The 23,261-nt window shown below is 33.6% G+C and overlaps 1 protein-coding gene across 1 annotated transcript; it reads left to right on the top strand.

Annotated features, from left to right (window-relative positions):
• The first annotated feature begins 16,553 nt into the window (after nucleotides 1-16,553).
• On the top strand, nucleotides 16,554-22,582 carry LOC138347358 (basic leucine zipper 63-like). The gene is made up of 4 exons (XM_069295478.1): nucleotides 16,554-16,720; nucleotides 16,805-16,895; nucleotides 22,115-22,241; nucleotides 22,398-22,582. Exons 1-4 carry the CDS (start codon nucleotides 16,554-16,556, stop codon nucleotides 22,580-22,582), a joined length of 570 nt encoding a protein of 189 aa, XP_069151579.1.
• Nucleotides 22,583-23,261: the final 679 nt, after the last annotated feature.

Genomic DNA, 23,261 nt, shown 5'->3' with positions numbered 1-23,261 from the left:
GTGAATGCAAATGGTGGGTTAATAGCAGCTAGGGTTCATGACTTTGTTAAGATGAATCCTCCTGAGTTCTTAGGATCGCAAACTAGTGAGGGTCCCCAGAATTTTTAGGATAAGATCAAGAAGATCTTTGAGGTGATGCAATTCACTGGAAATGATCGGGTTGAACTGACATCATACCAGCTGAATGATGTTGATCATATCTGGTACACCCAGTAGAAGGAAAATAGGGGTACAAATGCAACTCCTATTACTTGGGATTGACTTAGTAAGACCTTTTTGGACAGGTTTTTCCCAATAGAGTTGAGTGAAGCAAAGGCTCAAGAATTCATGAACTTAAGGCAGGGAAACATGACAGTCTAAGAGTATGGGATCAAGTTTAACCAACTCTCAAGGTATGCTGACTCCAGGGCTCAAATGAATAAGTTCTTATATAAAGTGTCAAATTTGGTAAAATTTGAGTGTAGAAATGCTATGTTATTGGGAGATATGAACATCTCTAGAAATATGGCTCATGCTCAGCAGTTTGAGGGTGATAAGCTAGGGAACATGCCAATGAGAATAGGAAGGCTAGGACTGTGAACTATGACTACTCTAATTTGAAATCGGGTGGTGTAAATTGCTCGCAGAGTCAGCAAAAATTTTAAACCCTAGCCCCTTCATCAACTATTTTTCCATACTCCAAGAACAACTATGATCAGAAGGTTGGGGCACCAGACTCTAAGTCTCACGGAAGCATTTCAGGCACCAAGACTTCTCACTTTCTCTAAGTGTAGTAAGAACCATCCAGGCGAGTGCCTCGCTATAAAAGGAAGGATGTTTTGGGTGTGGTCAGTTTGGTCACAGGTTGAGGGATTGCCCTTCTACACAAGGTCAAGGAGGTGGTAATGGTAGAGCTCAGTCTACAACTTCCGCAGCACCAACAAGTCGCCCAACTCAGTTGGGTAACCCATCTGTTTTTGGTGGCAGTCATCGCTAGAACAAGTTATATGTTCTTCAGGCTTGCGAGGATTAGGAAAGTTCTCCTGGCATAGTCATTGGTACGTTACGAGTCTTTGACCTTGATGTTTATGCATTGTTAGATTCAGGGCTACTTTTTCTTTTGTAACTCCTTACATAACAGTCCAATTCAGTGTCACTCCAAAAACTTTCTCAGAACCTTTCTCAGTCTCTATCAAGTCAATAACATAGGTATAGCTAGACAGGTATACAAAAATTGCCCTATCACAATCTCTAAAAAATTCACCTCAGCAGACCTTGTAGAGTCAGAAATGGTAAACTGCGATGTCATTCTAGGCATGGACTGGTTAGATTCCTATTATCCTCAATCGGCTGTAGATTTAGGATTGTTCATTTTTAGTTTCCAAGTGAACCAATTTTAGAATGGAAGGGTAGTAGTTTAGCGCCTATGGGACGATTCATTTCTTACCTTAAGGCCAAAAAGATGATTTCTAAGGGTTATCTTTATAATTTTGTTCAGGTTAAGGATTGTAGCTCTAAAACCCCAACTTTTGAGTTAGTTCCAGTATTCAGTGAGTTTTGCATAAGTATTTCCCGAAGCTCTTCCCGATGTCTCTCGTTAAAGGGAAATTGACTTTTGAATTGATCTCCTTCCAAATACACAACCTATTTCTATTCCTTATTATAGAATGGCTCCAGCAGAGCTTATGAAATTGAAAGATCAATTGAAAGACCTAGATAAGGGCTTCATCAGACCTAGTATTTTTCCATAGGGTGAACAAGTGTTGTTCGTAAAGAAGAAAGATGGTTCTCTCAAAATGTGCATTGACTATAGACAGTTGAACAAGTTCACAATCAAGAATAAGTATTCCATCCCCAAAATTGATGACTTGTTTGACCAACTTCAGGGTGCTAGCAATTTCTCGAAGATAAACCTTAGATCAGTTTATCATCAGCTTAGAGTCAAAGATAGTGACATTTTGAAAACAACCTTTAGAACTCGGTATGGTCATTAGGAATTTGTAGTTATGTCATTTGGACTAACTAGTTCTCCTCCAACTTTCATAAATTTGATGAACATAGTGTTCAAATAGTACTTGGACTTGTTCATTATCGTCTTTATTAATGATATCCTTATTTACTCTAGGAATGAGGAAGAACATGCGAGTCATTTGAGAATTGTTCTACAGACTCTCAAAGATCGCCAATTATTCGCTAAGTTTAGCAAACGTGAGTTTTGATTTCAATCATTTGCTTTTGTTGGTCACATTGTATCTAGCGAGGGGATCCTAGTGGATTCACATAAGATAGAAGCAGTGAAACAATGGCCCAAACCTACCTCAACTACAATATCAGAAGTTTCTGAGGTATAGCGGGTTATTACAAGAGGTTCGTGGAAGGATTTTCATCCATAGTCTCACCATTGACTAGGTTGACTTAGAAGATGGTCAAGTTTCAATGGTCAGATAATTCTGAGAAAAGATTTGCAGAACTGATAACTAGATTGACTACAACTCATGTATTGACTCTACCAGAGGGTTCAGATGGTTATGTGATCTATTTTGATGCATCAAGAGTTGGCCTTGGTTGTGTGTTGATCCAGCGAGAAAAGGTTATAGCTTAGATTATGGCGATGCAATTCCAAAACAAAAGAACTAAAGGGAGTCTGAGTTCGGAAAATGCATTGAAAAACAAGATGAATCTATGGCAGAATGAAAAAAGTAGATCTCCCTTGGATTTAATAATGCTAGGATCAAAGATGTGATCACAAAACAACCACCGAAAAATGCCTGGTAGTCAAAAAAAAAAGAGGAAGTACAATATTAGTACGTAAAATCCACAATGTACTACTATGATTATTTCCCGCTACAAGTTACACAAAATATGAACAAGTAACAATAACTTAATAAACTAGATAGCATACAATTAATACCATAATCATAACATAGTTCGTATTCCTAGTCCTCTTCTTAAATTGACATCCACAATAAATATGAGCAACAAAATTTCAACAAGATAATCGATTTTCTCATGGAACCCACACATAAATAGTCAATGTACAAGGTGTGGTACTCAATCCATCCTTTATTAATTTGTATCAGCATGATATCTGAGTCAACCATATCGATATCTCATACCAAACATGTTACTCGAGCCAACTATGGGAGTATCCTATACCAGGCGTGGTACCCGAGCCAACCAACAATCACAATCACAATCACAATGAATAACAATCACACTTGTACACTCAAGTAAACAAATTCGTCAAATACAATTGAAAACAAACTTATATTTCTTAAACTTGCATAACCATGTATGCAAGCAATACTAAAAAAGCAGTTTACAAGCACATAACACGAAATAAAATAAACAATCATTACCTACCTCCAATCAAACCAACAATGTTCTAAAGAACTTCAACTTTCCCCTTGTGATGATACATATCCTTTTTTTTTCTACTATCAATAATATAGACATAATCAGGCCCAAATGGCACCCAAATTATACCCAAACACCAACCCTAGGAAAAATCCATGATAATTATACTAAACTGGGGGTTTTTCCTTCATTATACCAACTCAAACCCTCCCAAGGAAACCACCATAGATTCTAAGGCCCAATAATTGAATTAACAAGCTAAGAGAGTAATTAATTACCTTCACCAACGATAACAGTGAAAGATAGAGAAACGCCCTAGGTCACCTTTGCTCTTCCACTGAAATGTAATTGTTGAACAATGCGCAGTTTTGGGAAATTTCTATATTAAATGTGACTAACCTTATTATAGCAGCTCCATGCAGCTATTGTGATGGCACTGTTGTGGGACCTTCTGCTATAGCGGAAATTAACTCCACTACTATGTCAGTATGTCACCCTCTATAATGATTTATATTGGACAAAAACTTGGTAATATTCCCAAAAAAACCTATTTTACAACATACCTTTGAACTTTGACGTCCTAAACTAACTTCTTCACCCCAAGTTTGATGTAAGGATTTGCCTGAATTATTTCCTAAAGGTCCCTATGGACTCCTTATTGTCTTAATAACAAGAAAATTGGAACTTATTTAGAGATTTCACCCAATCCATTTCTGAATTGTCGTTGTTATGTGTTATATTGTAATTTTTTCTAGAGTCGTATTTTTTAGAGCTAGACATGATACTAGCAGTACACATTGATTTTGTATACTGATACAATATTTGCACTTTCTTTGCTCATAACATGTCATATTAGGCGGCTCCTACGGTGAATCCCACGTTATTTGTATCCAACGGTAAGCTACTTTGTTCTGGATTCCATAGATATGCCTTACTTTTCTACTTCATCTTCCAGACTTAGACAGTATGCACTCTTGTATTTCTGAGGTTACATGTCCATATTCTAGATTAGTGAAAGTTTTGATACACAACTCTTAGGTTCTACGGTTTAAGTCTGTAATTGTTTTATGATAATGTTTTGCTATGAAACTTGATTTTATTGATTAAAACTCGTACTTCTAGTTGTTGAGTTGTGTGTGTTAGTATAGGATTGAATTCTCCCATGTAGGATTCATTGTAGGTGCCACTCACGATGGGTGAGGCTTGTGACATATTTAAGTCTAAACGATAGTGATTGACACGCATCCATACCATATATACAGGTTCTACGTATATCTACTTTCAAATAATTATGTATCTTATCACTAATTATCAGTTTTCTAACACCATAATATGGAGGATACACCTAAATACACATTTTTTTGTTGTTATACACACTAAAATAAGAAGAGAGGCAAGGGAGAAGGGGAGGGAGGCGAGCGAGATGGGGAGGAAGATAGTCATGTATCATAGATACATGTGAATCACATTACATACACACTAAGAGTCTGTTTGGATTGGCTTAAAAAGTTTTTAACTCAAAAATAAAAAGTCAAACATAAATGATTTTTTAAGTCAAAAAAAAAGTAGGGGAGACCTACTTTTGGTTTTTGACTTATTCTATGACATTTTTTTGCCTTTTCAAGACTGTCAAATTATTTTAAGTCATTTTTGACTTATTTTAAGTAATTTCGACTAATTTTAAGTTAGTTTTCGTATTTACCAAACACTTTCAGAAGTCAAAAACTAACTTAAAAGTAGTTTTGACCAATTTTAATGCCAATCTAAACACCCTCTAATACATGTATGTGGTGCGACTCATATGTATTTGGCTAGATACAGAGGAGAGTGGTGAGTTAGATTTGTTTTATGTCCAGATACATGCAAATTCACTTTGATACAGTATATCTAGAACAAATTACACCTTATTTTGACTTCATATATTCCGAAATACATGTATCTGTACACACCAAAATCTGGTCATATTTATGATAATGTATTAGAATGTATGAAGTAATAACCTCAGAATCTAGTGGAATTTATGTATATATAATATAACAAATATTTTATTTACTTACCTTTCTACAAAAGATTCTAATTATATAAATCTAGTTTACAAGATTTCATAATTTCCAAGTGAAAAAAAAAATCATTTTCCTATCTCTATATAAAGATATATAGTTATGCCTTTGCAAAATCACAAAAAATCAAAAGAAGCATTCTTCAATTACAGGTATACATACCTCCTCTTTCACTTCTTAATTCATTTTCTTTATCAATTTTATTTCTTCTTCTTTTTTTTACTAATGCTTCTTTTTGGGGGATTTTATTCAATGCTCCTCAGGTGATCCAACAAAAATGAATGAGAAACGAATCAAATCCGATGAGCCACGTTTGAGTTTGTCTTTGAAAACTCCATTTGAATCAGTTAATAAAATTCCAAGTCTGGAAGAAGCTCTGAATTCAGAACTAGAACATGGTCAAGTAGATCCCAATATGAACATGAAGAAGTTGAGAAGGTATACACACATCTATTTTTATTGAAGCTACTTAAAAATGTGAATTTCTGATGAGACATTCTTATGAAATTGTGATTTGTAGAACAATATCAAATCGATTGTCTGCTCAAAGGTCTAGGATGAGGAAGACTCAATACATTGATTTGTTGAAAAAAGAGGCCAAAGATCTTGAGGTAATAAAATTCTTAGATGAAAACTTTTTATTATAATGTTTTTTGATTCGTTATTTGATTTTTTTTCTTGGATGGTTTTATTAAAATTCAATGTGCACACAAATATATTTAGACAATTCTAACATTTAAAAAATTAAGCAAATGTAACATTAATAGATCGAATTATATCAATTGTTACTCAAATCCGTTTATATATAATTATTTTAATTTACTTCTGCAGGAAATGATAGCTTTTTTTGGACGGAAAATAGAAAATGACAAAGATAACAACAAGAAGCTGCAACTTGAAACATCACTAACAAATCTAATTTACTCGCAGGTATATACATATATATATTTGTTTCTCACCAAAATATTTATTTTTTTATTTGACATTTATGTAGGAACAATTAATAATATAAAAACTATTCACAAAATAACTATAATTTTAAAAACATATTATATAGTGATTAATATGTAAAATAATAGTACATAAATGTGACACTGAAATTGACTTTATTCACCTTGATTGTAGTGCAAAATGAAGAGCTGGAAGCTGAGTTGAAGAGGCTTAAGGAACCTACAGAGGATGAGGAAGATGAAGAGTATATGGACATAGACCAGTATCTCAACTTTGACAACATTAACTTTCCCCCACCCAGGAATGACTGCATATGAAAATGTTAAGCAAAAATTGAGTGTCAACACATATCATCTTTGTTAAATCATTTCTTTTCTTTGAGGTAGTGTTGAGTTTGAGTTTGGGTTTGGGGGGGGGGGGGTTGACGAGTGTTGAAGTTATGAATTTTCATAATGCATTTTTCATTATTAGATTCGAAAACAATATTGCGTACTTGGTGATCTGCATGGATCTTTTAACTCCGAGTATTATTATAAACTGAGTTTAATTTATGTTTAATGAATCATTTCTTAAATATCATGTGATTAAGGTCATACTTCATGCTATTATTCGTAGTTAATCTGAGAAGGTATTGTGATGTTACTTCTTAACATGATTTCAAGATGTTACTAGTACATCTTGGCGTGTTTAGTTCTAGGCTTCTAGTTGGCAATGATAAAGATTTTATTGAAGAAACTTTCTCAGAGAGGTTCTCTATGTTGGGATATTGATTTATTAGAGGAGATCCAATCTCTTGAAGATTGCGTGAAGAAGGTAGAGTAAATTTATTTTTCAGCAATTCAGGCCAATGGGGAAATATCGTTCCTAATTTCTTACCATAATTAAAAAATCCTAAACAAAAAGCACAGTCTCCATATTTGGCTAGTCTTTTTCTTATAGGAAAATGATTATAATGAAATGTGCTATCATTATTCAAAAGTCATCTCACCCGTTATGGAAACCTAATTTTTTTTTAAATGCACAGTCAAATTATATAAGTATGACACGAAGTAAAGCTCAAAACTTTGAATTTGATTCAGGATGATGTTACTCCACTATAGCAGGAATTGTACCACTCACTACAGTGGTTGCTAGGCCGTTATGATAAGATTAAAACCTAGCAACTACAAATTTTATAATTTGGCTCCTCCTCTTTAGTTGTATAAGATGTGAGGGTTACTCCAAAAATCCTCCTAGGATGTTCCAAGCTTGGGGATAACCGAGAGGGAGGATTCCATCGCAAATAACGGGCATGCATTTTCACTATCACGGTGTACCGGTAGAGGGATTGGGCCTCTATGGTGAGGTAAATCATTATAAATGGAGAAAATTCCTCAAGATCGCTTATTATTATGCAAGAACATTTTGGGGTAGAGAAGGTGACTTAAGGTAATTTTCACTATTTTCATCTGGAATCTTCGAAAATATAAGTAATTTATTTCCCAGCTTGTTACTTTGATTCATGTACCTTAGAATTGATAGTTGTTATCCTAGGGAAGATTCGGGCTTAAATCAAATGATTTGTTAATTATCTTTTAAGTATTAAGGTCAATTCTTTAGTGTGAAATGGTTTAGGATATGAATTAAGGTCGCCAGAATCCCCTAGGAAAAAGTTGAGTTGAAAGTTTCCTTATCAATCCAGTTTTGATATAAGATTTTACTTCGATCAATCTCAAATAATAATATCTCTCTGCACATAATGAATTAGGCGAACAATCAAGTTAAAGTCTATGAGTCTTTTTTTCAACTCTACCAAGTTTTCCCCATTTTAAGTTCTACATAAAACGTTATGCCCGTTTTAGTGAAGCCTTGTCAAACAATCAAAGTTCTATTGATGGAAACTACAAACAATTGAATGTTCCACGAATAATAGATCCGTCCGTGAATACTTGCTACACGTTTTCTCCAGCAACTTCCTTCATGCATTTCAGGGTTATTGTAGTCCTTTTCAAAGCTTTTTTACCCTATTCCAAGTCGCTTTTGAGTGTATTAACTCATTATATCATCCAAGTACCTAGTTTCCTCTCAAAATCATCAATTCAACTATTCAAGTATTTATAAAGTCTCTTAAAACTCACCTTGGGTTCCTCTCCTCCGTCAAGAACCCTCAAACATTCAATCAAAATTCCAAGCTACAAAGGAAGACTTTCCATCCAAGGTTTTTTCCAAGTTCTTCTACTCTAAGAACTTGATAAAAGAGTTTATGTTTTCAAGATCAAGCCCCAAGCACAAAGATTTCCTCCAAGGAAACTAATGTGGTTCATCAAACTCAAGATAAATGATATTTCCACTAAAGTTGTTAGTCTAATAGCTGAATAATCAAGTATGTAAGACTATCATAGTATTTGACTACTTCATACTCACACCCTACATAAGTTTGATTCAATGAGATTTTACATAATTATCTAAGATTATTGCAACACGATTGAGTAATAAAAGATAATTTTTCTTAAAAAAGTTTTATGAATGTGAAACTTTTCAAGGTATTTGACAGTTAAGTTTAAAATCAATGAATATGATATCTGACTATTGAAAAAAATACATCAATGACGTTTATGCTCGTGAGTCGTGACAAATAAAAAATAAAGCAACAAAAGCAATTTCAAAGTCAAAATTGTATAGAAAATGATAGATATTCTAAACTAAATACCTTAATTAGATACATAAATACAAACACCAAAATGAAAAATGTATCTACCATCTATAAAATTCAAAGTTTCTCTTTTTCAATGTGAAAGTGGTATATTTGGGAATACTTAGTTCCCTTATGTTCTTTCTCAATCGTGAATAGAACTCTTCTCAACACTAATCTTTGTTTTCTCATAAAATTAGTGTAAGACCATTGTTGGTGTTACGATTTAAAAATAGACGTTATGACACTCGTCTTATCCCACCAAGACAAGTCAACCTAAATTTCAACATTACAATCAAATGCAGAAATTTAATAATCAACTCAAAAATACCTCTAAAATCTGGTTGTCACGTGTACAAGCCTTTAAAGTATTACAATTAATTCAAAAGAAAAGACAAGTCTCAAATGACCTTGTTTCTAGAATAGAACAAGATGAACATAGTAGTAAGAAGGTATGCTGAGATGATATACAACTACCTTACAAATCCCCAATAAGCCTCGGAAAATATGAGAATATGTCACAAAGTTCTGGGCTAATAACCTAAAAAAATTGTAGAATAAAGGGGTGAGTACGAAACCACACGATACTCAACAAGTAAACCTCTAAACACAAGCTAAGGACATCAAATATGGGTACTCCTTACATCCCAACCCAACCTCCACAACTACAACCTGCATAAAATTAGCCCAACCTAACAGTTCACAATTTATAAACACACATCTCAACAACTATATTCTAACAATCACATATTCCTAACAACAAGATCAATATTCATCAATTAAAATCTCCACAACTATAACCTGCATAAAACCAGCCCAACAGAACGATTCATAATTCACATAGCACAAAGCTCAACAATAACACTCTAACAATTACATGTCCTCAGCAACAAGCTCAATATTCATCAATCAAAGTTCCAAAGTAAGGCACTCACAAGATCAGCAAAACAAAATGTCAAGTTCACTAATGATAAATATGTGCAATGTAATTGAATGCAATGTTAAGTATAAGGATGCATGTATGACCTTGTGATACACACCCGTTGTCTCTAAGTCCGGGACTCACGGGGGACATATCTGTCCATGCATTTAATGAAGTGCGCGATATGAGCCTCCATAAATCGCAGCATGTAATACGTCTCTTGAAATGGTACATCCTCTTTAATTTCTTATTTTTTCTTAGTTCACATAACACTTGTCAAAACCATGTCTTAGAACAATGCAAATGACATGTTCACACAAATAATGAGGAGATGACAATTTTCATAACATTGCACAATTCATAATAACATAATCATGATACACTATTAACAATGATTCAACAAGTTGTTCAACCATTCTCAGCCTATCACACACAAATAATTAATCACATTACCTTTTATTACCCATTTTTCATCATTAGAATTTATCAACATGGACAAGTCAACCCATCACTAAGTCCCATTACTCCCCAACACACACCACAAGGAAATACACGAATTTCATACACTTAACAAAGGTATAGGAATCTACTTGCCTAAAATAGTCGAACAAACACTCCAAGACTTGAGTCTTCCCTTTTTCGTTGGACTTCCAACTCAAATCAATCTATTCACATTAGTAATCGCAATAAAATTTTGAATATAACAAAACTCAAATTGCTATAGCTCTATCCTAGACCCAATAACTCACCAAGAAAATTCACTCCAACCTGTAACCAAGTTCCTACTCTTGATGCCATTTAATATTCCAACTCTCATATATCTCAAATTCAAGCTTGGGGTGATATTTAGAATTTTCAAAAATGACCTTCTGGGTCATTACAGTTGGTTACAAAAGATTCTCAACAATAACTCAATAAAAATCTTGAAATTTTCTCTTAAACTCATTTTAGTTTTGAATGTGCATTAAGACAGTTAATTAAGATATGCCGGAAGTTTCAAAGGTAAATGGAGCCTATAGGAGTTACAAGGAAAGGAAACATGGGCACAACTTATAGAAACATGCGCCATATGAAACAAAAAAATGAATCAGCCTACAAACCTCGGCATACTATTGGCGGAGGGTGCCAAACCCTGAACTTCAAAAGTCAGGCCTTGGTGCACTACTAGCGCGATGTCCCAAGGCCTGAACTTCAGAAGTTAGGCCTTGGAGCTATCATGGTGCGCCACCCCATGCCCTTTCCCAGCATTCCGATGAATTTTCAAGCTTAAATTAGTGACCCAACTTAGTTTAGAATTGAGATATTTCTCCTAAATTCTTCTTGATTCTCAAACTTAACACAAATGCATGAGAACTTTCATACAATTCCTCTAGAAACATAACTTTATCAACTCAATAGGGTTCATATGATACTAAGCATGAACAACAAAATAATATTCACAAAACAAACGAATCAAAAAGCCTTAATTGTTAAAGAATTGAACTCAATATCAAGAACTACGACTGGATCTTTTAGATGTAACAATTTATTGACTAAATTGAGATGTTGGATGTGAGGACGAACAATTCCAACACTGTGAGAGCCTTAGATATTTGGAAGGAACAAAGGTTCTTGGCGAAATAAACATAATAGACTGTTGTGCGGAATTTGAGATAATACGAGAAAATATAAACGCGAAAAACAAGACAACAGATTTACGTGGTTCACCAATAAATTGGCTACGTCCACGGGAAGAGAGGGAGCAGTTTTATTATGGAGAGGCAAAAACAGAATTACAGAATAGGGTTTGCCATAGCGTCTATATATATATATATATATATATAGTGCTAAGCTATGCCCTAACAGGCTTGGGCCCAACATACAGAATCAACAGAAAATAAAGGGCCCAATACAACAACATTGTATACCGTCGGGCCGGGGGCGTGGACCCCAGGCCAGGGGGCGCGTCGCCCCCCTGGACCCCCCCGACTCGCTGACCGGGCAGCGAGACCCCCGTCCTTTCTGTTTGTAGCGGGTCCGATTCAAGGCATTCAACATAGACCCTTAATTGGGTGAAGAAAAATGTGTCTAGGCTTAGAAGAGAAGGAAAAGACCAAACTATCCGTCTAAAAAAGATTGAGGTGCCTTAAAAGAGAGGCTTCACCAAAATGGACATAACATTTTACTCTGAACTTCAAATTTAGCAAACACGGCAACATTAGAAGGTGAACTCAAAGACCTTTAATTTGATAGGTCACAGGCCACATAATTCTTTGTTTACTAAGAGATATGATCGTTTGAATTTGACTCAAAATTTAAAACCGATGGCTGACTTGCACGAACCCCTCTTTAGCCCTTTTCATAGTCGGAGGTGTTACACTATACACATAATATATAAACGTAAAATAACTTATAAATTAAACATAAAATTATTAAATCAAATTTTAGAAAACATATGAAATATGCTAATTAATTAATAAGAAATAAATTGGTAATATGTATATATGAAAATGAAAATTTTGTCTTGACAAAAATATTTTTTTTGTTTATGCTTTTTTCAAAAAAGATCTTTTTAAAAGTTTTTTTTCCTACAACAGAAAAGTTTCTTCTACTTCCATTTAAAAACACTTTTAGTGATTTGTCAAACACTTATTTTTTTTTTAAAAAAAGTATTTTTTCTCAAAATAAGTGTTTCGGGCCTCGCAACAACAATGTCGAATAGGCTCTAAAGTAAAAAAGTGATTTTTTGGTTAAAAATATCCCTCAAATATACTCTAAATTTAATTAACATCTTTTTACTACCATAGTGAGCAAAAAACATCCTGTAACTATCCTGAAAAATGGCCAGATTCACCCTTCCTTTTTTTCTTGATAGCAACTAACGGTTAAATTCATTTTCATTCATGTAAATGAAGCTAGAACTAACTATGGATAAACATGTGACGTTTTTCACATATTAAAGTTGCAGTTCTTCTCATATCAATATGATGAAAAATGCATACTAAAATATTTATAAGAAGTTCACATAGGTTGGATCTTAAGAAGTGAAAAGCATCACATAAATTGAAAAAGAAAAAGTATATTTTTATGTTATAACTAAATATGCAATTTTTATATTTAAAATTACAGTAACTAGTATTTATCAAATTTCCACCAAATATATATATATAAAATAAATAGACTACCTTCATACTTCGAATTCCCCCCATTGTCTAGAAAATAAGAGAAAATTATACATTTTTTATTATAATATTCCGTCGCTTATCTGATCTTTATAACTATAAAATACAGGCGAAAACTAGTTTACTCGAAATATTTTGCTCACTTTTTATGGGAACATCCTGGCTACTATTGTGAAGTTGAGAATGAAAACCTCTCTTCCTAGCTCATTTAATTTAGTTAGGACTGTCCATTATTACTATAAGCTAAGAGAAGAATGGGAGCAAACAAATGGGGGATTTGTGGGTTGATCAACTGTTAGTTTTTTGACAAAAACTAATTGAAGGATGAATCTTGCCATTTTAAAAATAATTGAGGAGGTTTTTCTGTTCATTGTGATAGTGTAAGGATGTGGTTTAAATATAAGAGTATGATTGAAGGATGTTTTTAGCCCAACAAACCTAAAAGCATTTTTAGTACTTCTCAGTCTTAGTAAACACAACTAAAAACTAAAAAAAAAAACGTAAAAGTTAAATCACTTCCAATAAGTCAATCAAACATCTCAAAGCGCTTCAGTTAGATAAAATACTAATATTCTGAATATTTATGTGCTAGCCAAATTATTAGTGTAAGTCTGTCTGAAATCTCATTAATGCAACGGGGCTAGTGAAAATTGAAATCCGTAGGATTCTATGAGGTATTAACTCAATACAAGTAAGATCGGTGAAACTGGTACTATGATACTCACGACCCGACATTCCGAGTCATGATGACACTTACTATAACACACTTGTAGGTAAGTCAATCCGTACCAAAAGACGACAAATAATGAGTATAAGGTAGAACTAACTAAAAAATAACACTAATAATAAGAAAAGATAGAAATGGAAGCAAATTAAAGACTGTATATACTAAAATGCCTCCCAGAATTTGGAATTCACAAGGACATGTTATCTAATATGAACAAATACAAGTCATAAAAGTGGACCACAACAAGCAGCCTAATAAACAAAAGACTAGTTAACACAAGTACAAAAGGAGACATGATGATCCGAACTCCAAGTGCTTACCCTCGTCTCCGTTATCCAAAAGCTACAAAAGATGACACGAATGATCATCGTTCTAGGTGGTCCTAAGATCTCATAACGAAAAACATGTAGAGTGTAACATGGGTACCAAAAAATATGCAATAGACATCATAGGCCGACAAGTGCACAAAATAGCCAAGACTACAAAAATGAAGAGTAACCCAAATCTGAATCTTCAAACATTTGTCCGCTCCCAACCCCAGTTATTAACATAACCGAAAACCAGTCAATTCTCATCCCAGATAGAAATAATTTCAATCTAAGCCACCCAACAAGACAATCCACTCCTAGATATGTAAGCCGTCCAACTAGCAAGAGTGACTCGGGGGAGTGTCGATTCCATAGAGGATCTCAAGTAGGCTCGAAGCCACCGTGGATCTAAGTCCACTCGTAAATGATCACAAAAAAGATCAAATCCTTAAATACACCAATTTCGAGAAACGCAAAACCTCTTGTAACATATTGGTGTGGTTGAAATGGGGAGAGAAGATAGAGACGGCTAACAAACTGGGAAAGAGCCTAAACTGAGGCTCATACTATCATACCTAAGTCTATTACAAGAACCTAGTTTCGACTGCTATAGTCGTGTATCACCCTCTATAGCGGCTTCTACAGGACAAATACTAGGAAGTCTCCCGAAAAGAGCCTATTTTACAACATACATTTGAGCCTTAACGTCCTAAACTAACCCTTTCACACCAAGTTCGATGTCAGGATTTCTATTTACCTTAATTGACTTCTAATCCATTCTCTCAATTTCCTTATACCTCATGTCACTCAGGTTTTGTCCAAGCCTAGCCTAACATAAATTTCTTAACTCATCAAACAAAAAGTTTTATCCTTTGTTTTCTTTCAATAGTAACTCACTCATAACGATCATGAGGGTCATTACAATACAAATTTAATTGTTCTATTTTATTTTGTTTCCTTGAGTGAATCGGGGTTGTTTGTAATCATATGGGATATGCTACATACAATTGTTATGTCGTGATTGGTGACTAAGAGTCGTGTTGTGTTGCAGACTTGGGTTGTTGTGTGTTATCTTGTCTCTACTATGCTTTAGTTATTTTTTTAGATACGTATATTTGGAGCAAGACATGATACTAGCAGTAGACTGTGGTTTTGTATATTAATACAATACTTACTCTTTCTTTGTTCATTACATGACATATTTAGGCGGCTGCTACGTGACCTGAATGGTGAATATCCCATGCTATTTGTACCCAATGTGAAGTTACTTTGTCTGTGACTCCATATATTTGTCTTACTTTTCTACTCCATATTCCCGACTTGGACTTTCTTGTATTTTTTATATTTCATCTCCATATTCTAGATTAGTGATGTTTTGGTGCACAACCTTAGGTTCTAGGGTTTAAATCTATAATTGTTTTATGATAATAGATTTTTGCTATGAAACTTGATTTTATCTATAAGAACTATTACTTCTAGTTGTATTATTGTGTGTGTTAGTTAGTGATTGATTCTCCCATGGGGATTTAGTGTGGGTACCACTCACGACGGGTGAGGCTTGTGACATGTTTAAGTTTAAATTACATTATTTGACATGCTTGCATCCATACCATATATACTAGTTCTACCTATAATTTCAAACAATTATGTATCTTATCACTAACTAACAACTTTCTATCATATATTGAGGAAGGTACACCTAAATACACATTTGTTTGCTGCCAGACACTCTAAAATAGGAGAGAGGCAAGAGAGAAGGGGAGGAAGGTGAGTGAGATGGGGAGGGAGATAGTCATTTAACACAATTACATGCGAATCAAAGTAAATACACACTAGTTACACATATGGCTGGGATTCATATGTATATGTCTAGATACAGAGGAGAATGGTGAGTTAGATTTGTTATATGTCCAGATACATGCAAACCTACTTGGATACATATATCTAGAACAAATCACACCTAATTTTGACTTAATATATTTCAAGATATATGTATCTAGACACACCAAAATCTGGTCATATTTACAATATTGTAAATTAGAATATACTAAGTAATAACCACAAACTAGTGAAATTTATGTAAATTTGCCTATATATTTACATATATAGCAAATAATAAATTTAATTAACTTTATACAAAATATTTTAATTATATAAAGCTAGTTTACAAGATTTTATACTTTCCAAGTGAAAAAAAATCATTTTCCCATCTCTATATAAAGATATCTAGTTATGCCTTAAAATCACAAAAAATCAGAAGAAGCATTCTTCAACTAGAGGTATACATACATTTGTTCTTTCACTTCTTAATTCATTTTCTTTATCAATTTTCTTTCATTTTTTTTTACTAACGTTTCCTTTTTGGCGTTTCCTTTTTGGGGATTTTTATTCAATGCTCCTTAGGTGATTCAACAAAAATGAATGAGAAACGAAACAAATCTGCTGAGCCTAATTTGAGTTTGTCTTTGAAAACTCCAATTGAATATGAATCAATTAATAACATTCCAACTCTGGAAGAAGCTGTGAATTTGGAGCTTAAAAATGGTCAAGTAGACCCCAATGTTAACATGAAGAAGTTGAGAAGGTATACACACACGTCTATTTTTATTGAAGCTACTTAAAAAATGTGAATTTCTGATGAAAATTCTTATGGAATTGCAACTTGTAGAACGATATCGAACCGATTATCTGCTCAAAGGGCTAGGATGAGGAAGATTGAATACACAGATGGGTTGAAAAAAGAGGCCAAAAATCTTGAGGTAATAAAATTTAGATGAAATTTTTTTATAAGAATATTTTCAATTCATTATTTGATATTTTTCTTGGATGATTTTATTAAAATTCAATTGCGTGCGCAAATATATTTACACACAGTGTGCATCCAATCTTATGATTAAAATGACGTTGTTTCAAAAATTCATTTGTTTTTTTTAACAACCATCACACTATATTAATGCATAAAAAGGTTCAAAGAGTTAAAGGATGCAATTGCATCACTTACAGTCCATCTAGGGAAAGTAGAAAGCTAAATTACTTTGTGTACTAACAAAATAGAAAATTTTGCTAAAGTATGTGCGACCAAATTCCAAGACCTTGGAATATGCATCAAATTAACCACTTCAAAGTACTTCATAAGGTTCCAAATATCTTCACAAGTAGTCTCTACATCCCATGAGACTATCGTTCTTTGTAGTACCATATCCACCACATTTTTTGCGTCTGATAAGATTTGCAACTTTGTCCATCGCTTTTCTCTAGAATTCTCCATCGCCATACGAACTGCAATGGCTTCAGCAGTGATGACTTCCCCAACATATTAAATCGGGGTACCAAAGGCATAAAGGAGGTTACCATGGTTATCTATAGCCGCCACGCCAATGCTTGCAATCTTTTTTTCCTTATGTACACTAGCATCTGCAAACACAACAATACAATCTTGTGCCATAGTTCAATTTCTATCATTATTACAAGCAGGTATAACTCTTGGGAGAGATGGAGGGATAAAATTGCTTTTCATGCTCAAGAAAATCAAAAAGAGCTTAGTTAACGATATCCTTAGGGTCAACAATTTCTCCATTGAAACTCTTTGTGTTTCTAGCCTTCCAGATTTGCCACATAATAGAAATACTTAATTTAATCATCTCTATAGAGTCAGGATAACTTTTAACATTTGTAAAAAGAACATTCCACCGACCAGTTAAATTCACAATATATTCTAAGTTAGGCCAATTAATGTGGCAAATTTTCCAAACCAATTGAGCACTGGGAAACCTAAACAAAATGTGATCAATCGTTTCATTCTCAAGTCTACAACCCTTACACTCTCCACAAATATGGGTCAGTCTCCTAGAAATTATGTGGTTGACCGGTAAACATTAAAAATGCAATTTCGAATAAAGTGTTTATACTTGTTTTTAATGTTCATAGACCATAAAAACTTCCAGAGTTCTTTTAAGAAAGATTGATTACTAGATTGGCCTCTCTCATTACTCACTTGTTCACACCTGATCATTTCCCTTGCTAAGTGGTATCCTAATTTAATCTCATACTTCGCAGACTTGGTATGGTGCCAAATAACCTTATAGGAAGAGCCTGTGGTTGAAATAGATATAGAGACTATTGTATGGAAATCATTTGGGCAGAAATACTACTGAAAATTATCCAATTTCCATGTATGGGTATTTCCTCTTTAAGATCTTTCACTCTCAACTCGACATCTAATTTATCAAGCATCTGACTAGGTTTGAATCCACTAGAGTTAGGAATTCAAGGATCTTTCCACTCTTTAATACAATCACCAGAGCCTCCCCTCCATCTAATGCCCTTTTGTAAGAGATCTCTACCCCAAATAATGCTTTTCCATATCAAGAATTATTAGATGAACAAGTGGCATTAAGGAAGGAAGTATGTGAAAAATATTTGCTTTTAAGGATTCCAAAAAGTAAAGACTCTTCTTCGGTTGAAATTCTCCAAGAAAGCTTTGCCAACAATGCTTTGATTAAACAACTTTAAATCTCTAAATCCTATTCCCCCTTTAAACTTAGCTAAACATAGATTCTCATTTTTTCAATGTGCATCTTTCTTTTATCTTTATCATGCACCCACCAAAAATTAGAGAAGATAGTCATAATCTCTTTACATAAGGAATCCAGAATTTTAAAACATGATAGCGCATAAGATGGAATTGCAGATAATACAGATTTAAGCATCACTTCTTTTCTTGCTGGACTTAGGAAGTTATTTTTCCATCCTTTTATTTTGGATTTCACCTTATTTTTAATAAACTCTAGCATTTTTTTCTTAGATCTTCTAACTACCGCAGGCAACCCAGATATAATGCTAAGTTATTCCATTGTGGTTGTCCTAACACTTCATTAGTACTATCTTTATCAATATCAGAACAATTTTTACTAAAGAAATAATTCATTTAGTGAAGTTTACCTTTTGTCTCGAACACTTCTCATAAGTTTTTAACATTTTAGAGATTTTTTGAGGGTTTTTGATAGTCGCCTTACAAAAGATAAATGAGTCATCAGCGAAAAATAAGTGATTAATTGTAGGACCTCCTCTATTTAAGCTTAACCCTTGTATATCCCCACATAATTTCGCTTGATTTAAGAGTCTAGAGGGACCTTCAACACATAAGAGGAAAAGATATGGAAAAAGTGGATCTCCTTAATCCTCTAGTAGGTTTCACTCCTCCCACTATGTCCCCATTAATATTTAAATTTATACGTTGGAGTGATGATGCATTGCATAATCCAATTAATAAAAGTTTCATGAAAACCCATTTTAGCAAGTAATTTTTGAATATAAATCCACTAAACTCGATCGTAACCTTTAGCCATATCTAGCTTAAGGGCCATGTATTTTTGTTTTACACGTCTTTTATTTTTAAGAAGATGCATGAACTCGTGCGCTAGGCTAACATTATCTACTATTTATCGTTTTTCAATAAAAACATATTGATTTGGAGAGATAATATTGGGTAGGTAGACTTTCAGTCTCTTAACAATAATTTTAGCAATAACTTTGTACGTTGTAGAGAATAAACTTATGGGTTGAAATTGACTCACATCACTAGGATTTTTCACTTTAGGGATCAAAGTTATAAAAGTTTGGTTCCAAGAAGGTAGAAGATATCATAAATTAAAAAAACTTTTTACAGTTCCACAAATATCAACAGAGATAATATTCCAATACCTTTGACAGAAGAAGAGTGTCATTCCATCAACTCCTGGAGCTTTTAATGGATGCATATAAAAAAATGCTTGTTTAATTTCCTCGTTTATTATTCCTCTAGTAATCATATCATTAACCGAATTATCTCCTAAGGTAGGAAGTAGATTAAGAACGTGATTAAATCCGTAGGTCGGAAGTAGTGAATAAATTTTTATAAAATCTTTCTACCTTTATTAAAATATCCCTATGATCAGAAAGCCAACATCCATCATCTAAAATAATCCCCTTAATATTGTTATACTTACACCTTTCAATCATTTTTATATGAAAAAAAGAAGTGCTCTTATCGCCTTCCTGAAGCCATAAGGCTCTAGATTTTTGTTTCCAATAGGCTTCTTCATCCTTATACTCCTGTCCTAATTCTTTGCGAAGCAATCTTAATTTATTAAGATCAAAATTACTTGGGTCGTTCTTTAAATCATCGATTCTACTTTTAATCCCTTGAATTTTTTTGTTAGAATTTTCACTACCCACTCAAAGCCAAACTAATGAAGAAGTTCGACAATTCTTTAGTTTAAAAATTATTTTGGATTGTTGAGACCCTCCACCAAAGCTATTCCATGATCGATCAATAGTCATGTTTACCTCTTCCTTGTCACTCCAACGCTTATCAAAATAGAACCTTCTATTTTTTTTTTCCTAAAATTAATTTTTGTATTCAATAATAGAGCACTATGATCAGAAGCCTTTGTTTCTATGTGAATTATATTTGCAAGGCTGAAATCTAATCTCCAACCCGGAGAGCTTATGATTCTATCCATTCTCTCTTGAATTATACAATCATTTTCTCTAAAGCACCACCAAGTGCATGGTTTTCTAGTGAAGCCTAAATCTATAGCCCCTATATTCCATAATATGCTTTTAAAATCTCGAAAGGAAGAGATCTCCCTTAATCTACCTCCCAATTTTTCAGAATTATCTATGAAATCATTAAAATCCCCTGCCATTACCCATAGTAAACCCCACATAGTTGATCTATACTACAGTTCTTGTATTTGAGTTCTACGAATAACTTTATCGGTACTTATACAAACAAAGATATGCCAATATTTATAATCATCTATCAAGTCATGAATGTATGTTTCAATATAAAAAGATGTTGAATTAGATTGACATACCTGAATATAGCCATTCTAAAATAAGCATAATCCTCCTGCTAGTCCAACCGGATCCACCGTTATAGTGTGTGTCATATGTAGTTGTCTTTGAATTCTCACTACCATTGTTTCTCGATTCTTTGTTTCACTTAAAAAGATCATATTTGGGGAGTGGAGACGCATTGTCTCCTTCGGAAAGGGAACTGTCAAGGACCCTCCAAAGCCTCGACAATTCCACACCAAAGTCTTCATTGTGAAGAGGGAAGCCATTTAGGGTTGCCTTCCCGATCCACCGCATTGTTTTGATTCTTAAAACATTTGTTGTTCAGCTGATTATCATCACCTTTACGTTTACCCCCCAAAATTTGATTGCACCCATCAGTAACCAACACATCAAACAAATAATTCTCTAGATCAATTGTTTCCATTTCCTTGTGACCATCTGCAATCTTTTTCCCTCTAGCCATATGCTTCAGATTCGTCCTATTTCCAGCTACTTATTAGTAAAATTCTCTGTTTAGCAATAACATTTTACAAAGTTGAATCATTAGCTATTTTGTTGTCCCTATTATGGAATATGTATCCTTACACATTTTTTGTGGAGTAGAGAATATCTGCTGAGTTTTAGTGTCTAATTTTGCAGCCTCCTCTTGCATCATTTGGTTAGTAACATTCGGATCTTGTAGTCTTGCTTCTGCCTCTTTTTGTTTATTGAAATATCTTTCGATATCATCATGGTCAAACGTATCTCCATCTTTGATGACCAATAATATTCTCGTGCTTCTCTGCCTCCTCAAAAACTCATTTGTTAAATGTGAAATATTAAGTACACATTTTCATTTTTTTACATGTGACCCTAAATTAAATTAAACTCTAGGCTAGTTGTACCAATTACAACAACATACCCATATATATACACAAAAAAATCAAAATGAGGTATAAAATATATATATGCATGCAGATCACAATTCTATCTTTGTAAGGTACAGAGGTTGTTTTGAACACTAGATTATGGATATCTAATAATATGTAATTTCCTTCAATATCAACAGGTTTGTATTTCCTTCAATATCAACAAGTTTGTTGTTTCACTGTAATTATTAGCGCTTAAAAAATATTTTGTATATTTACTTGTGCAGGAGACAATAGCTTTTGTGGGAAGAAAGATAGAAAATGAGAAAGAGAACAAAAAGAAGTTGCAACTGGAGAATCAAATGTTGCAAGTACAATTGGATAGCATCACTAACAAGTCTAATTTACTCGCTGGTATATATATATATTTCGTTCCCCAAAAAATATTTATTTTTTTACTTTACATTTATGCAAGAACAATTAATAATATAAAAACTATTCATGAAATAACTATAATAAGAACATATTATATAGTGATTAATACGTAAATAATCGAATATAAATGTTCAGATAACGTAATATTGAAATTGACATTATTCACCCCGATTGCAGCGCAAAATGAAGAGCTGAAAGCTGAGTTGAAGAGGCTTAAGGAACCTACAAAGGCTGTGGAAGATGAAGAGTATATGGACATGGACCAGTATCTCAACTTTGACAACATGAACTTTTCCCCATCCAAGAATGACGGCATATAAAAATCTTAGGCAAAAATTGGGTGTCAACAAATATTATCTTTGTTAAATCATTTCTTTTCTTTAAGTTAGTGTTGGGTTTGGGTGGGTGGGGGGTGGGGGGGACGGGGATTGACCAGTATCAAAGAAAATGTTGTGTACTTGGTGATCTATATGGTCTTTTAACTCCTAGTATTATTTTAATATGAGTTTAAGTTATGGTTAATATATTTCTTAAATATCATCTGATTAAGTTCACTTAATACTACATGCATTTCTTCGTAGTAAATTTGAGAAGGTATTGTGATGTTACTTCTAAGCATGATTTAAAGATATTACTAGTACATCTTGGCATATTTAGTTCTAGGCTTCTAGGCGCAAGCGAATTGGCATGGATGGAGATTTCGTTGAAGAAACCTTTTCAGAGAAGTTCTCTATGTTGGGACATAGATTTATTGGAGGAGATTTAATCTTTTGAAAATTATGTGAAGAAGGTGGAATAAATTTATTTTTCCAGAAATTCATGCCAATGGGGAGTATTGTTGTATATTTACCCTATTTTTTTACCATAATTTAAAAAAATCCTAAAAGAACAGCACAAACACTCCATATTTGGATAGTCTTTTTCTTATAGGAAAATGTTTATAATGATTTGTTCTATCATTATTCAAAAGTCATCTCGCTCGTTATGGAAACCTATTTC

This window comes from Solanum lycopersicum, chromosome 3, assembly GCF_036512215.1.
Source record: "Solanum lycopersicum chromosome 3, SLM_r2.1".
In the NCBI taxonomy this organism is placed as follows: domain Eukaryota; kingdom Viridiplantae; phylum Streptophyta; class Magnoliopsida; order Solanales; family Solanaceae; genus Solanum; species Solanum lycopersicum.
Note: the sequence above shows the minus strand (reverse complement) of the source record. Positions and strands in the feature narration are given on the sequence as shown.

What these genes read in the sequence shown, in the direction of transcription:
- LOC138347358 (XM_069295478.1), top strand. Translation starts at nt 16,554, where the DNA reads ATGAATGAGAAACGAAACAAATCTGCTGAGCCTAATTTGAGTTTGTCT. An exon ending in AAGAGGCCAAAAATCTTGAG is followed by an intron (nt 16,896 to 22,114) that starts GTAATAAAATTT and finishes TTACTTGTGCAG; the next exon opens with GAGACAATAGCTTTTGTGGG. An exon ending in CAAGTCTAATTTACTCGCTG is followed by an intron (nt 22,242 to 22,397) that starts GTATATATATAT and finishes ATAAATGTTCAG; the next exon opens with ATAACGTAATATTGAAATTG.